This window comes from Eubalaena glacialis, chromosome 14 (genome assembly GCF_028564815.1).
Source record: "Eubalaena glacialis isolate mEubGla1 chromosome 14, mEubGla1.1.hap2.+ XY, whole genome shotgun sequence".
Classification (NCBI taxonomy): domain Eukaryota; kingdom Metazoa; phylum Chordata; class Mammalia; order Artiodactyla; family Balaenidae; genus Eubalaena; species Eubalaena glacialis.
Genome location: NC_083729.1, coordinates 45,928,733 through 45,945,476, shown reverse-complemented (window position 1 = coordinate 45,945,476; position 16,744 = coordinate 45,928,733). Strand labels below are relative to the sequence as shown.

The following is a 16,744-nucleotide window of genomic DNA, read 5'->3' as shown; positions in this document are numbered from 1 at the left end:
AGTTTTATTTGATGTTTTAAAAATTGAACTTCAAGTTACTTTGTATGCATATCATGCCAGCTTATCCTTTCTTTCCATACTAAAATTTGAAAAAGATGGGGAATTCTCTGGCGGTCCAGTAGTAAGGACTCCGCGCTTCCACTGCAGGAGGCACAAGTTCAATCCCTGGTGGGGAACTAAGATCCTGCGTGCCTCATGGCGTGGCGAGGCCAAAAAGAATAATAATAATAAAATAAAATTTGGAAAAGATACACAGTTGAACCTTATTATTTGCAGATTCTGTATTTGCAAATTCAACATAGTGTACTTGCTAAAATTTATTTGTAACCCCAAAATTGGTACTCGCAGTGCTTTTGTGCAAACTTTTAAAAGTGGCAAAAATTTTGAGTTGTGCGTGTTTGCAGCTGAAATCAAATAAGGTGACACTCTGCCATCTTGTTTTAGCTCTCATACTGTAAACGAGTGTCCTTTTTTCATCTATTTAATGCCAGGTCTTTCACATTTTTGTGCTTTTTGGTGATTTTGCTTTTTAAAATGGCCCCCAAGAGTAATGCTGATGCACTCACTGTCTAGTGTTCTAAGCAAAAGATAGTTGTGATGGGCCTAACATAGAAAATATTAACATGTTTTAGGTAAGCTTCGTTCAGAAATGAGTTACAGTGCTTTTGGCTATGAGTTCAAGGTTAATGAATCAACAATGTATATTAAAGTGTCTTCAGACAGAACCACACATAAACAAAATTATATATCCATATATCCATCAGTTGATGAAAATGTAACCAGAGGTTTATAGGAACTTAATCCTGTATTTCCCCTAAGAACTGTGGTTCAGTATTTGCTAATTCAGTGCCCACAGTGATCTTATAGAGCGTAACTACTACAAATAACAAGAATTGACTGTATGTTTAAAATTTACAGTAAAATACTACTTGGGAGAAAAGTTTTGAAAATTGTTTATGCCATCACATAATAGAAATTAAATCCCAAATATAAAAATCTGGCAAACTATGATGAATGAGAAATAGTTTGTCCTCATAAGGCATTCTGTGAACATTCACTTATTCAGTATTAGTTGATACCTATTATATACAATATGGTCTTTATTTCATATTTTCTATTCCACTACTCTTTCCATTTCTGTTTCTACTTTCTCTGTCTGAGATTATCATTGTTCAATGTTTATCCTGGTTAAAAGCTAAACTGCCTTACACCTGCATGAAATATTTACTAAGATTATGTTAGTATAAAGAAATTAACATAAATAATCTCTTATTTAACCAAAATCTTTTGAAAGGAGTTGTTTATAATTTGCAGCATTGTCAATCCATGTTTAGAGCTAATTCTTTAATTCAGCAATTAAATTAAAATTCTGTGACTTGATTGTAAAATTAAATAGAATGCTTCACATCTTTTAGAGGAGAGAAAAATATAGTTTGTAGTTGTCAGAATGACAAACTGTAAATATTAGGTATTACCCCAAATTCCCTCTGTTATATTGGATTGGCCAACAAGATAATTAAATAGCATTTGCTTCCAGCAGCTCTGGTTTTGTGCTTAGCATTTCTGCAGCAAATAAAATCTTGTGCCGCAAATGTTTTGTTCACATTAGGGTTTTGTGCAAAGGTTATTCATAGACCTGAATGTAGCATTATTAAGCAAATCTTTATGTATTCAGATGGTTAAATTTTTCCTACTTGGTTATTTTTAGTATAGTCTGAGTATCATTTTCTTTGGTGTTTCAAAAGATGTTTAATTTTCTTAAACGTGCTGGTTAGACATTTTCATTTGTTACATTATCTTTTAATAGGTGGCCCTTCAGAAGGTTTTTAATTTTTCTATTTCACATATATTTGAAACAAGAGTTGCAGGCCGCATGGTGGCAGACATGTGCCGTGCTGCAGTGAAGGTGAGTTGGGGTTTTCTGGACTGATGAATTAATGAATCAATAGCCACGAGTTTTATGTGGTTAATTATTTTAGACATGCTTATCATTCTTAAAATACACGTTTCTTTCAGTAGCTGCTTATAGCCCTTATTTGCCACTGAAAATAGAGCTAGTGTATACTTTGTGACTATTCAATATTTGTGCCTTTCAAAAAAACTTATTTATACAAATATGTTTTCAGTGCTGCCCGGAGGAATCTTTGAAGCTATTTGTTCCCCACTGCTGCAGTGTTATAACTCAACTTACAATGAGTAAGTCTTAAGGTTATTATTCTGTATTTGTAACTTCAGAAAATTTTTTTCTTGGTTTCTACAACTCTGTTGATGGAAACAAATTCTCTAAGCTATGCAGTATTTTAATTTTACAGTTTGGGGTAAAATTGCTCAAAACAAGGTATCATCCAGGTTGACAGGTAGCTTAGAAATTTTACTCTATTACATTAATGTTTTCATACATACAAGAAGCATTCAGCTGTTGCCATAATATCTGTTATTTTGTGAGATGTGTAGGGGCAGGCGTCCTGGTTGGTGTGTTTATTTTCTTGAAAATTGAGTTTTCACCTCCTCTGGAGCAAGTCCAGCTTAATGAAGAAAGAAAGAAAACTTCATAAAAGAGACTTTTCTCAGCTATTAGAAATATTAAATATAAATACTTTTAAATGATGCATTTAGTTGGATATTTGTTTTTTTCTCCTCTGATACTATTTTGCTATTTTTAGATGATGATGTATTAAATGAAGAAGAGCTGGATAAGGAGTTACTATGGAATCTTCAACTTTTGTCTGAGGTATTGTAAAACTTTGGAATAAGAAAATATTTCTTTGAAAATGTTGACTTGCTCTTAGGATTTATCCTGTTTTGAAAAATTAACTTTAAAACATGTAAAATCGTAAGTTTGAAAAATGTCTTTATGGGACTACAAAAAGTCAGATAATCTCATTTTCTTATTATAAAAGGAGTATGGTAACTGTTGACTACTTCGTGGTCAACGCTCTACCTGACTTTTTACTGATTAATTCTACTCTGGGTAACTCTGACTGAAAAGTGTATCAGATTTGGCATCTTCCCCCCCACCCCACCCCGTGCTAAATTTGGCCATCAGTCAAACTTCAGTTTCCTATAGGGGTTAGTTCAGAAACCAAAGAACAGAGAAATCCATTTAAGTAAGTTTTGTCTCTTTAAGGAGATAGCCTCTTGAAAAGGATCTTATGGCACTTCAGAGCCTAAACTCAGAAAATGTGTTTTGAGAAAGAATGTGTTCTTAAGAAAGAATTCATTGTTAGAATATAATTAAAATGATAATCCTAAAATGCATTAAAGTCATTTTAAGAAACACTGTTACTATTTTAGACTACTTTAATGGCCAAACACAGTTAACTTTAATTGTTGATTCTTGATCTTTTAACCAAAATATCTTTAACTGTTTTCTTTTTAGATTACTCGAGTGGATGGGAAGAAGTTGCTTCTTTATAGGGAGCACCTTGTAAAGATTCTCCAAAGAACCCTACATTTAACCTGTAAGCAGGGTTACACTCTGTCTTGTAACCTTTTGCATCACCTTCTTCGTTCTACTACACTTATCTACCCTACAGAATACTGCAGTGTGCCAGGCGGCTTTGACAAGCCTCCTTCTGAATACTTTCCTATCAAGGCAAGCATTTTCAATAATTTAGGATTCCAGGATATATTGGGTTATTTTTCTAAGGGATTCAAAGTGCGGGTTTTTTCCTTGTTGTGTATTAAGGTGTCACTTCTTTATTTTTAACGTAGATTACTAAAACTATTATTGGAATGTTTTAAACTTAGAAAGTGTGATGTAGCTCTCATCTAGCTCTAGTTTTCTTCTTTACTGTTTGTATGTGAAATGACTTTTTAATGCCATATTTAACCTCCATAGTTCCATATAATTTGGGGGTGGAATGCAATAGCCTTACATAAACTTACTGTTACTCTTATAGTAAACTCATATTTGAGTGGCTCTTCAGGGAGACCTTTTTCAGGAGTGATAATGAAAGACTCCTATGATGTCTTCATACCTTTTTTTGTGCATTTGCTGCCTTAGGTTTGGATTACCTATACAGTTTCTTTTAAGCCTTTTAAAGTATGTTTGTATGTTGGGGTTTTTTTTCCAACTTCTCAACTTGCTAATTAAATGCTGTTTTCTAGGACTGGGGTAAACCAGGAGACCTGTGGAATTTGGGGATCCAGTGGCATGTTCCTTCTTCTGAAGAAGTGGCTTTTGCCTTCTATCTGTTGGACTCTTTTCTTCAGCCTGAGCTCATCAAACTCCAGCGTTGTGGGGATGGAGAACTTGAAATGTCTAGGTTAGTTTTCTTTTATAATCAGTTAGTGTTATATGGTTGTAGACTAAAAAATTCTTTTTGTGCCTCTTCCTCTCTCGATGGCATATCTGATGTATTCATTTTCTTTTTTAAAAAAATTAATTTATTTATTTTTCGCTGTGTTGGGTCTTCGTTGCTGCACGTGGGCTTTCTCTAGTTGCGGTGAGCGGGGGCTACTCTTCGTTGCAGTGTGCGGGCTTCTCACTGCGGTGGCTTCTCTTGTTGCGGAGCACGGGCTCTAGGCACACGGGCTTCCGTAGTGGCTCGCGGGCTCTAGAGTGCAGGCTCAGTAGTTGTGGCGCATGGACTTTCTTGCTCCCTGGCATGTGGGATCTTCCTGGACCAGGGCTCGAACCTGTGTCCCCTGCATTGGCAGGCGGATTCTTAACCACTGCGCCACCAGGGAGGTCCCTGATGTATTCATTTTCTTTTTTTTTTTTTTTTTTTTTTTAAACATCTTTATTGAAGTATAATTGCTTTACAATGGTGTGTTAGCTTCTGCTTTATAACAAAGTGAATCAGTTATACATATACATATGTTCCCATATCTCTTCCCTCTTGCATCTCCCTCCCTCCCACCCTCCCTATCCCACCCCTCTAGGTGGTCACAAAGCACCGAGCTGATCTCCCTGTGCTATGCGGCTGCTTCCCACTAGCTATCTGTTTTACATTTGGTAGTGTATATATGTCCATGACACTCTCTCACCCTGTCACATCTCACCCGTATTCATTTTCAATGTGTGTTTTGAATGTCTGCCATAAATGTGATCAGAAAACCATTTAATACATTTAAATGGTTTTCTAATCACATTAATATAATATAAAACCATTTTATAGTTTAATAACAGAAATTTTGTCATAATATTTAAACATCTTAAATAGAAAAACTCAGAGTTTTTTTCTAGTTTGTTTTTAGTGCCTTCTATTTAGCAGTGCCACTTGTGCGTCTTTTGGGAAGTGTGTGTAAATATGCCCCCTTTGTAAGGAAATGCCTGTTTTTCTAGATTCGCCTTAGATTTTATTGGCTTGTTTCTTTTTAGTAATTCATACTATTGATATTAATATTACTTAGAGAAATATCTCTAAGATATTGTTTCTCCCCCAAAGAGCTTTAGCATGAAACAATTATTTGAGACCACTAGACTTTTATAGTTTGAATCTTTGAAAGTTCCTAAAATCATAGTAAGAAAATTACTGTGTGTCAAATAACAGGAAATTCTGATAAGCAAATCCAGTAAGAATGGGCTTGGAGGAGGAAGAAGTATGATTGACTTATGTTGGGTATGTGGTACTCTGACTGCTTTTTGGAGTAAATGTTTAGCTAGTCTTTTTTTTTGTTTTTTGTTTTTGTTTTTTTTGGCCACACAGCATGGCTGTGGGATCTTAGTTCCCCAACCAGGGATTGAACCTGGGCCCTTGGTAATGAAAGCGCTGCATCCTAACCACTGGACCGCCAGGGAAGTCCCTAGCTAGTGCATTTTAAAAGACAGACTATAGTGGAAAGTCTTCTGTAATACTGTTTTCCCTTTTTGTTAGTGGTTGTGATCTTTGGGTAAATAGGGAATTAAATTCAGAATTGCTTCACAAAGGGCAATCAGTTGTTGTTACTTGTGATTATTTAGAGCCTGTTTAAATGTAAGCAGGTCTAATATTATCAGTAAATATCTGTTTAATTACCTTGTACTATTAAGAGGATAAACTGAAAACATTCATCATTTCTATGCCTTAATTTTGTATATTCCCACTTGATAAAGTTTTTTACTTCACCTTAAACTCTACAAGGCTTTTTCTTAAATAGGGATTTGGAGTCTTCTCAAATATGAAAATGCTTTTTATTTTTTCTAGAGATGATGTTCTACAGAGTCTGACTATAGTACACAACTGTTTAATTGGCTCAGGAAACCTCCTACCTCCATTGAAAGGAGAGCCAGTTACTAACTTGTAAGTAAAAATAACTACTTTACATATTTTGCTCTTTTGCCATTTGGCATATATTTTAAGACTTAGTCACATAATGAGTCACTGGTTTTGTTATTGGTGTTGTTTCTGTATCACTTTAACCTTTTTGTCATTGTTAGGCCAAAAACACCTGAGGCACAGTTTAGATCTATAAATTTTAGGGCTTTATTCAGATTTTTCATATGGTACCAGGATAGAATAACTTTCAATGCTAATCAGTTTTAAAATATCAACTTAGAGATATTAAGTTCATCTGTTAGTTTACTGAGTTAATTAAGATAAATTCTTTTAAAAAAGAAAGGAAAACACCTTTTTTTTTGGTGTGCAATCAATGGTTAGGATTTTCTAGCAAAAAACCTGGGGTGTTTTTTAATAAAAATTTGTTCTATGTTATTCATTATGATTTTGAACTTTTGAGATCCACCAAGTTGCTTTTACAAATTTAAGTGCTTTTCAGAGTATTATTATTTCGAATGAATGTCTTGATTTAGTCCATTGTCAGTGTTACCATTGAAGTTGAAAAAAATTGAGTTTAAATGAAATCACCTGTACATAACTTTAGCTCACTTATCAAGTACAGAGATGCTAGTTTCAGTATACCATGTTAGATCATTTTCTCTGAATACCAACATCTCATTGCCGAGTAAGTTAATGAAAATCACACAAAAATGAGTAAGGAACCCTTGCCCCCTCAGAAAAGCAGAAGGGGAGAATTATTTGTTGATTTTGCAACAAAAATCTTAAAAAGTTTCAAGGAATGGTTTTAAAATGTGGCTTGCTTGTCTTTCCGTATTCTGCATAATCAGTTGTTTGGGGTCATACATTTTCATAATTCCCACTTATTTTACTTATCTAAAAACTGTTTCTAGGCATTGAACTTTTTAGATTACTCATTAGATTTAAGAGGGAGAAGTAGGGTCGTTTCAGGTAAGGAAATCTGTTTTAAGTTTGCCTAGGAATTTACTGAATTCTTTTAAAGAACTTTTGTTTTTCATCAGTTTTATAGTTTGATATAAGAGCAATTTTACCAAAATTCATTTTTGTCAAGAGAGATATTAAACAATATTTTAAAATGAGAGACCTACAGAAATGGTTTTGATTTTCCTAATGATCTTTAACAGTATGTAATTAGTAAGAACTTAACTTTTACAGCATGCCAAAAAAGCTATTTCATACATAACAAATTGATTATATCAGTAAACTTAGTTCTGCTTGAACGTGTTGAAGTGTGGTCCTTTAATCCAGTAATTTATCTAAGAGCAAAAGCATTTATCTTCTGCGTATATAATTAGATTTTTTAGTATTGAGTGATGATTACGATACACTCAGGAGGCTTAGAGGTTTCCGTTGCAGTTCATTTCAGCATGGAGCCATGTGCACTATCATAGTGAATTGAAGCAAAGTCTTTATCCTTTGAAATAAATGTGCATTAGGACAAATGTTCCATATATATTTGGTTATTATAAAGCCAGTTAGATTTGTATATCATGAAATGCATTTTCAATAAGGAAAACAATACCATATTATTAAAACCTTATTAATGCCACAAAAGATAATTAAGCAGATTGTTAGCCCATTTTACTGTACATTGTAAGCTATAAAATTGACATGAATATCCCTTTATAGGTTTTTTTTCAGAAAAATTGAAGAGGAAAGATGATTTAGATTTAAAAGCGTTGTGTTTAGAATTTTCACTTAATGAAAATTTGACATAATAAAACCTGATGAAGTAATACAAAATTATGTTTAATATAAATGTGTTTATATATTTTAATTATAAAATATATTTTCTTGTATATTTAGTAGTACATAATGAAATAAAATATACAACGAGGAAAACTTCAATGATTTTAATCACTGAACAGTACACATTTTTAGGATTCTTTATAGTTACGTACACCTACTCAGTGTAATGATTATACAAAGTACAGTTAGAGATGAATGAGCATCCCTTTGCCCTTGAACTGTCAAAAGAGAGAGTTTGTAAAGTCTTCCCTGGGCTTTTAATTAGTTCTTAACAGAATCCTTTTTTTTAAAAACCAATTTCTAACTGGTATCACCTTCACCTGAAATTTTAATTTATTTTGGCAATGTGTGACTTTTTACATTGACTTTATATAACATTACGACTTTTTTTTTGCAGATAGTAAGTTAGTTTTCACTAAAGTAAAATAAAATGAAGTTAGCCTTTTAAGTTTCTAAAATGCTTATTCTAATATAGGTCAATAATTATTAAAATCTTCTAAGTGTAAATTGATTTGAAAGAACTAATCAAATAATTTCAATTGATGGTGCCATTGTTCTGTGATAGTGAATCATACTGCCTAGTTTGAAGAAAGAAGATCTGTAGCATAATTCTTGGAGGTTATCAGTAGCAGGTCAATTTGAAACTAGAGGATGAAAAGACTCTTTTATTTTGGACATGAGTTATTCCAAAGGAGATAGAGTAAAATGTGCCAAGTTGAGGAGAAAAGGAAACGCATAATGGTGACCAATGCTTTAGTGTAATGCCTAAGATATCCGGTGGTGTTTGGCTGTGGTATTGTGGGACATTATACATTTTCTGAAATAGCAGACCAGTTTTTGGAAGCACCTAGCAGCTCAATTCTTTTTTTAAATTTAAACTTACATTTTTCTTATATAAATCTCAATTAGGGAAAATATTCTAGCTGCTTTAATTATTTTTTGTCGAATCACTTATTATTAAGTTTGCCTTGTGCATGTATTAGTAGTATTAGTCTTCTGGCAAATTGCAGCAGTAAAAAACCAGAAGCTTATTTCAGTTCTGAATTTTCCTGTAAGAAAATCTTAATTGCTAATAGAGTATGTGGGATCCCAGTGTTCAGGGAAATGGCTACCACATGTGAAAAACAATTTTCTATGCTACGTGATTAGAGACTGACAAAAAATAAAAAGCTTAGATGAGATGAGTTGATTGTCCTAAGTATAAAGTAAATTATATACCTAATGGTATCTACATCGTACTTTTTGGCCTTTAGCAATGTAAGGTTACTAAGTATCTTGTACATATTATAAATTTTACTGTTTCAAAGGATGGATGAAATAAGGTCCTTTGAGGGTTTAATTTACCCTTAATTGGGTAAATTTTTTTAGTTTATTTCAGTTTGAAATTTAACAGTTTTGTCAGATACCAAGGTTACTGAATTAATCTTAAAATGGAACCTCTCTATTTTGCTCTTGGAACCTTTAGTTAATGATTTCATAGAAACATTTGTGCTATAATTTATACTCATAGTTCTACCTTTATAGATGTGGAAGTTGGATTATGTCTTTCCAGGGTCATGTAGGAATTTTGGACACTTGCCTTTAATCCTCAAATTGTCATTAATTTCTCCTTTTGCAGTCCATTTCTTTAGAATCTTTTAGGTCTAACCAGCTATCACAGGATGCAAAAAACTAACATCTATAAAAACAGGGTTACTCAAGGTAGAGGAGTCATCATTTTTCATCTCAAATATTTCTTCTTTACTTTGTGCCCCCTTTCCTCCGATAGATCTGTTAAGTCATTCTTAGTTAAATCATTCTTAGGAGCTCAGCTTTTACTAACTTTTCACTCAAAAAAAAAAAAATTCATACTTAAGGTCTAAGAGTTGAGACCATTTCATGAATATGTGAAAGGATGTATTGTTATGCGATGAGGGGCAGGGCTAGCTAACCTCTCTTGGCACCTCCAGGAAACTACCCAGCTCTGCTGGGGGAGCTGCACACAGAAAAGGAAACAGTTACTACTCCACGGTGAGTAACCCTGTTTTCTCCTTATTTCACCTTCTGACTGTTTTCATTGATTTTTAAAAAAACTTGTGTGTCAGACATGGAAATAGTTCTTATGCTCCGAGTTAATTTTAAACCTAGCGGTATGTAAGATTCTCTTTACTTGGCAACCTTTGTTCACATGGTAGAGTCAGAGACAACCTTTCATTTGTGTTTATAGCTATTGTTTATGCCCAGGATTGAACTGGATAACAGAACACAGAAATAGGCCAGTTGTCTGTTGTGAAACACTTGTTACCTTGAGGGAAAAAAATTCTGTTAGTGGCTTGGTTTTTATACCTTTTATGTTTGTTTTCATTTGGGAGGGGAGGGATTTGGAGCAGGGTAGGTTGTTCTTCCACTTACAGAAAGGGAGAATTATTGTTTGCAGTTGTTCCGTGACAGTTCACCTAGCCTTCATTTGCATATTTGATTTGTATTGTATATTTTGTTTTTATGTTACTGGTCATTTCTTCCTTTTTCACCATCCTTTCTTTCCCACCAGTGATTATTTTCATCATTCTACTCTAATCAAATCTAAAGAAGATTGCCATCTAGTGGTACAAATAGCATAGATGTAGAAAACTTACAAGTTTTTTTTTTTTTTTTTTAAAGTGGTACAGATATTAAACACATTTTGTTATAAATTAGGTGGCTTGGTGGTCCTATGTAGTTGCTATGAACCTGATTTAACTTGATTATTATTGTATAGATGGTATTATTTGTAATATGTTGCATTGAAATTATTTGTCATACTTTTATTTTTATATTACTGTTTGTAAAATGAACCAGTGATGAGTAGAATGAATTTCACTCGGGGTCAGGGAGTGATGGTATTTGATTTAAATTGTATATATTGCTACTATAGTGTTTAATCAGAATGTAGATCTATAATTGTTGATAGCACTTTAAGTCTACTCAGCTAAGATTATGTACATAACTAAAAGTTACAAGAGCAGATTTAAGTATCAGAGAGTACAGCCCAGTACACATAGACTTAAAATGTGACCACAAAGAGATACAATCATAAAGTCTTACTTGGGTAATGGATAGACATTTCTTTTAGAAAATTATTCTTCTAAAGATCAGAATAAATATTTAGTATAAGTATGTATTTATACTCGCTGAGAAGCATTTGGTGTAAAAGGTGTCAGTACAATCAGAGTTTAATTAATTTGTTAGATAAGAAGAGATCAATTAAAGCTGAATCTTAGATAAATAAGCATAAAAGAAACTTGAGATGGATAAGAACAAATAAAGTAAAGCTGAACTATATGTCTAAACAGATGCCTTCTATACTCTTGAGATGTGTAAGATGTGTTTTAGTTCAGGTTTTAAAAGTAAAAGCCTAAGCCATTTTAATTTAAATCTATTACTTAATATTTTAAAATCCCACACAGGTTGATATGTTTCTAAATAATTGTAATAAGTGATAAGTACTTCATCAACTTTTCTGATAGGGAAACAATTCAGAGTGACACATGGATTTTTAGAATTAGCATCACGGCGCTTAGATGAGACTTGTTATTAAATGTAGTTATAGTGTAATTGGTGTTATTAGAGTCAGAAAGGCATATAAGAAAAACATTTCAAATTCCCAACTGATAGCCTTTTGTTTGCTTGTTGGTTTGTTTGATATAGTAAAAAAAATTTTCAGGATAGCTTATTATAGTGATTGCTTTTTAAAATGTCATTTGTTAAGAGTAATTTTGTGACAATAATTAAAATGCATGCTTGGTTCAGTATTGTGTGGTACTAGGTATGGACTGGGTGAGGTACAGTTGTATTCCTACTTTAGGAAACAACTTATGTTTATAGCAGCAGTGAGGAGACATGTACTCTCATGTGATAGCTTGTGGCCAAGTACTTCCCCATGCTTTACCAGGGAAGGCGGAGGGGGGTGGGTAACAGTCTTATGCCTAATGCTTGTTACTATGTGAGCACAGCCTTTTCTCTTTCTTGGTCAAATCTAATTTCAGTAAAGATGTTGGACTTCCCTTGAAATTCATTGTGAAAGAATCTGATTTTATTTTTTAATGACTAGACTCTGGATACATATATATTTTTCAATCATACACAATTTTACAGAATGTTCAAGTTTGCAAGCTGTTGCCAAAAGTTGAAACTTTATGGAATGAAAACCAGATTTTAAGAAGAATTTGAATTTGAAATTCTTGAAATTCTCTGAAAAGCAAATTAGCATTTTATATTATGAAATATTACCGTTCTTTGTTTATATTCTGTAGGCTTGGTTTTGAAACTTGGGACAGTACTGTTGCCATCCACATTATGGCGAGGAACATAGTTAAATAACTGGCATTTTAGTCATCTTAATGTTATTACCCATTTAGATAAATCCCAGAATTCATAACAACCAAATATTAGGGTAGAGATAACTTAATTAATTCAACTTAAAAAAATACAGTACAGGGGAGGGGTATGTTGATTTCAAAATAGTGTTTTCTTCATTACAAGTGTTGTGTAGGTCATGGATTATGAGCAATAATTATAAAATTTCTACTTATTACTAATTAGCCTTGTATAGGATACGCTTACCCCATGTTTCCTTGGCATTTGTGCCTGTCTTCCTTTTCTTAGAAAGTATTATCGCTTTGTTTATAAAAAGTTATTGAATTGAATCTCATATTTTGAAATAAAGTCTATTTATTTTTCATTAAAGAAAATTTAGATTTCAGATATAAAGGTTCATATTCCCCAATAGAATCTGTCCATACATACCTAAAAAATGACTTTTAATGTAGTATTTTTACATCTGAACATCTTCAAAAGTAGTGGCATTTTACTGCAGATGTCAGGAGAGATCAGTGTAGCTGGTTTTAAGAGGAAGGGTAATGATTATCTAAAGAAGCGTGTCTGCTGTATATTCTACAGTAAAATTTGATGGTGATTTTTTGGTGTCTAGTTTTAACCTTTATTATAACATTGTAAAGCTGACTTTTCCTTGTATAAATGTTTAACATCAGATTTAAGCTTTTACACTTGAGTATTGAATACCAGCGTTATGTTCATTTGGGCAGTGAATTGCCCCCCCCTAAAGTCGTTACATTTAATTAACATTTTTTTAAAGATGAATAATACTGTCCTTACTGAAACAGATAGAGCATTAATCTTCAGAAAGCTAGAGTAAAGAATTGAAGTACTGAAGATGAGAGATCTGTGTTTGTTAAAGATCATCATTTAAACATTCTAGCAATGACACTTTTCCCTTTAAGCCTGCTTATTGGTATTATTAATAAATACAAGCATTCTTGTTTTTATACAGGGTACCAACTATGGTGTCCTTGGAAGAGACAAAGTTGTATACTGGACTTGAATATGGTATGTGAATCCTAATCTGAGTAAATCTGTATGGACTGTTTTCATCAGTTACTGTACAAGGGTTAAAATGGGATAATTTTGTAGTTACAGTTTTTCTAGTCTCTTTTTTATATATAAAATGAATATTAATTACTTAATATTATCTTTGCTTTTTCTGGAGAAAGTGGGTAATTATTATATAAAGAATAGCCAGTAAGAGATAGATGCTTTCTGTGTGCAAAGGCAGACTTTCATATATTGTAATGCTCATTTATGGTTAGAATTGTTACAGAACTGTTGTATTATACTTGATGTAAACCCTTACATATGCTAACTATCTTTATAGTATCTTTCTATCATAGTGAGTTAAATTTTATATAAATATTTATGTAAAACATTTTGTGTTAATTTAATGTTCTGAATCTAACATTAATAGAAATTTAGCACACTTCCTTATTGCTGGATTAACATTGGAGTTCATTGCATACATTAATTAATTAGGTGTAGTTTGTTTGTTTGTTTGATTTGGGTCACCACAACTAATTAGAGAATCCTATGCATTTATGGCCTCTAATTAGAGGATAGAGCCTTTGAAATATTGGCAAAGATAGTTTTATCTCCCTCCTCCTTGCCTGCCTAATAAAGTTTTGTAAGCAGGTTCTTATAAATGTGAAGGTTTTAAAAGTTATTCTGTATCATGCCAAGCTACTAACCAACTATGATAAAGACAGACCCATTTGGTTTTTCTTTGTTTTTTTTTTGTTTGTTTGTTTGTTTATTTTGTTTTAATTTTTATTGGGGTATAGTTGATTTACAATGTTGTGTTAGTTTCAGGTGTACAGCAAAGTGAATCTGTTATACATATAAATATATCTCCACTCTTTTTTAGATTCTTTTCCCATATACAGACCCATTTGTTTTTTTCCTGGATACGTTCTCTCTTCTTGACATAACTGTTGATATAAACTTCAAAGCTCTGGTCAGCACTCAGTGTGTAAAATGCTTTCTCTCATTTTTTAAAAAATAGATCTATCCAGAGAGAACCACCGAGAAACAATTGCTAGGGTCATAAGGAAACTTCTTAGTAAGTACATATATGTATTTAATTTATGTTTATTAATAAATATTTAGAAATTTTATTTTATAGCATATGTGCTTTTACTTAACCATTTTAAAATTTTAAATGGTGAGAATATCAGGCAGTGGTTGTTTTTTGGTTCGTTTGTTTTTTGTTTTTTTCTTTTCTTCCTTAACTAGTATGTCAGGAGTCCTATAGTAATTTAAAATATTTTAACCAAAATTCTTTTCCTCCTGTTATAGACCACATACTTAATAATTCAGAAGATGATACCAAGTCCTTGTTTCTTATCATAAAGGTACAATTGTCATTTAACAGTTGCATAATTGTTAATATGACCGGGTTTGATGTGACGACTCATAAATATAAAATTTGAAATTCTTTGACGCAGATTACTGGAGACCTTTTGCAATTCCAAGGATCTCACAAGCATGAATTTGACTCTCGTTGGAAAAGCTTTAACCTAGTAAAGAAATCAATGGAAAATCGGGTCAGTATTTTCACCTAAAACTGAATTTTTTTTAAAGGTGTATAATATTGATATAACCATCTGATTTAGCAATTGTTTGGCATACAGAGGAAGTTCCCTATAAGTAAAAATAGTAGATTTTCGAATATTATATGATGGTATAATCAAAAGGATCCTAGAAAAAATGTACTTCCCTGAGACAAACTCTTCTGTCGATTTCCATGATAGTCTCTCGACTCTCAATGGCAATTTCAAGTCTGATAACTTGGCAACAGCTTTCTTACCATGTAAGAAACTGAAGGAGTAAAAAATAGGAATTGTCCACAGGCATGACTTTAAAGCATTACATTTTATGTAATCTTATGTTATATTTGTTCTCCAAGAGAAGTCAATACAAGCTTCCCTGGGAGCCTGGAAGAAAGAATACTTAAGTCAGCCATTTGATGTTCGTAGCAGTGTTCTTCTATAGGAGACTTTTGTTGAAATTGAGTCTGAAAAGGTTATATGAGTTCATTGTTTAGGCACAGGGTGCTACATATTTTAGACAAAGGGAATGGCATGTGACAGGGCAGGGAGATGTACAAACATGGCATGCTTTAGCAAACAGTGTTTGTAGGGAAGAGTGGCAGGAGGTAAACTAGGTCATTTCTAGTTTTGTCCCAAGAAAATGCTTCAGTTTTACATTCAGCAACGGGGGAGTCATTAGAAGTTCTTAAGTAGATCTGATGTAAATGTTGGAAAGATCATTATTCAATTCAGTGAACTTTGAAAAGCTCTGCCGCCGCTGTGAACAATAAGCAGTAGGCGATTGAGACTGGAAGCCGGGAGGCTTTAGTTAAACTATTATAATTGTTCAGATGGGAAAGCACAGCCTGAATCCAGTCACTGGCATTGGGGTGGAGATAAGGTGTTTTAAAAAAAAGATGGAATTGTGGGGACTTGATGACTAATGAGATACAGGTGTGAAAGAGGAACAGTCTGAGTGCCAGACATCTGCCTTTAGTGACTGGGTAGAACATTGGGGGTGGAGGAGAGCTTAAAAGATAATTTTTACAAAAATAAAATATGTTATATTCTGTAGTAAACATACACAACTACCCAGAAAGGCTGTTTATAAATGTAATAGAGTAAAGCAGTTTTCTTAGTGGGCTGTTTTTGTAGTTTTAGTATTTGACTGAATAAAAGTCTGATGATTTTAGAATAAATGAAATACCTTCAGTACCCACCAGCCCATCCTGTACCTTCTTTGAACTAATGTTTTGTTAAGGGATTCAGGGGAACCATTGTTGAAGTCATTTAGGGAAAATGTTGAAGTGTTTGCTACTGTTTTTCAGCTCCATGGGAAAAAGCAACACATCAGAGCGCTATTGATTGACAGAGTAATGTTGCAGCATGAGGTAAATAGCTTTTTAAAATCATGATGCCTTTTTTTTTGTCCTGCCGTGCTGCACGGCTTGCGGGATCTCAGTTCCCCAACCAGGGATTAAACCCAGGCCACAGCAGTGAAAGCCCGGAATCCTAACCACTAGCCACCAGGGAACTCCCCACAGTGACTTTTTTAAATGACAGTTTTTCAGATAAATATTAATTATTGGTGTTACTTCATAATTAAATGAACTTTTAGTAAACAACTTTGAGATTTGCTTTACACTGTTTTTTTTTTTTTGTAGCTACGAACACTAACTGTTGAAGGTTGTGAATACAAAAAGATACATCAGGATATGATTAGAGATCTTCTTCGTTTATCTACAAGTTCATACAGTCAGGTAAGGCTAGTCCAAACAGTCTGGGCATGCCCCCTCTCACCCATTTTGTAACACGCAGTCTAAAGTATCCCCATTTTAACAAGGGAATTTAAATAAT

The 16,744-nt window shown here is 33.2% G+C and overlaps 1 protein-coding gene across 1 annotated transcript in view; it reads left to right on the top strand.

The window, feature by feature from the left end:
- PSME4 (proteasome activator subunit 4) overlaps window positions 1-16,744 on the top strand; it is a 99,351-nt gene that overhangs the window by 56,318 nt on the left and 26,289 nt on the right. The window contains exons 15-26 of the mRNA XM_061210443.1: window positions 1,808-1,906; window positions 2,127-2,196; window positions 2,664-2,731; window positions 3,380-3,595; window positions 4,111-4,268; window positions 6,132-6,227; window positions 13,300-13,355; window positions 14,362-14,418; window positions 14,655-14,710; window positions 14,804-14,902; window positions 16,216-16,278; window positions 16,552-16,647. Coding sequence (XP_061066426.1) covers window positions 1,808-1,906; window positions 2,127-2,196; window positions 2,664-2,731; window positions 3,380-3,595; window positions 4,111-4,268; window positions 6,132-6,227; window positions 13,300-13,355; window positions 14,362-14,418; window positions 14,655-14,710; window positions 14,804-14,902; window positions 16,216-16,278; window positions 16,552-16,647 — 1,134 coding nt within the window. The remainder of the gene's footprint in view (window positions 1-1,807; window positions 1,907-2,126; window positions 2,197-2,663; window positions 2,732-3,379; window positions 3,596-4,110; window positions 4,269-6,131; window positions 6,228-13,299; window positions 13,356-14,361; window positions 14,419-14,654; window positions 14,711-14,803; window positions 14,903-16,215; window positions 16,279-16,551; window positions 16,648-16,744) is intronic.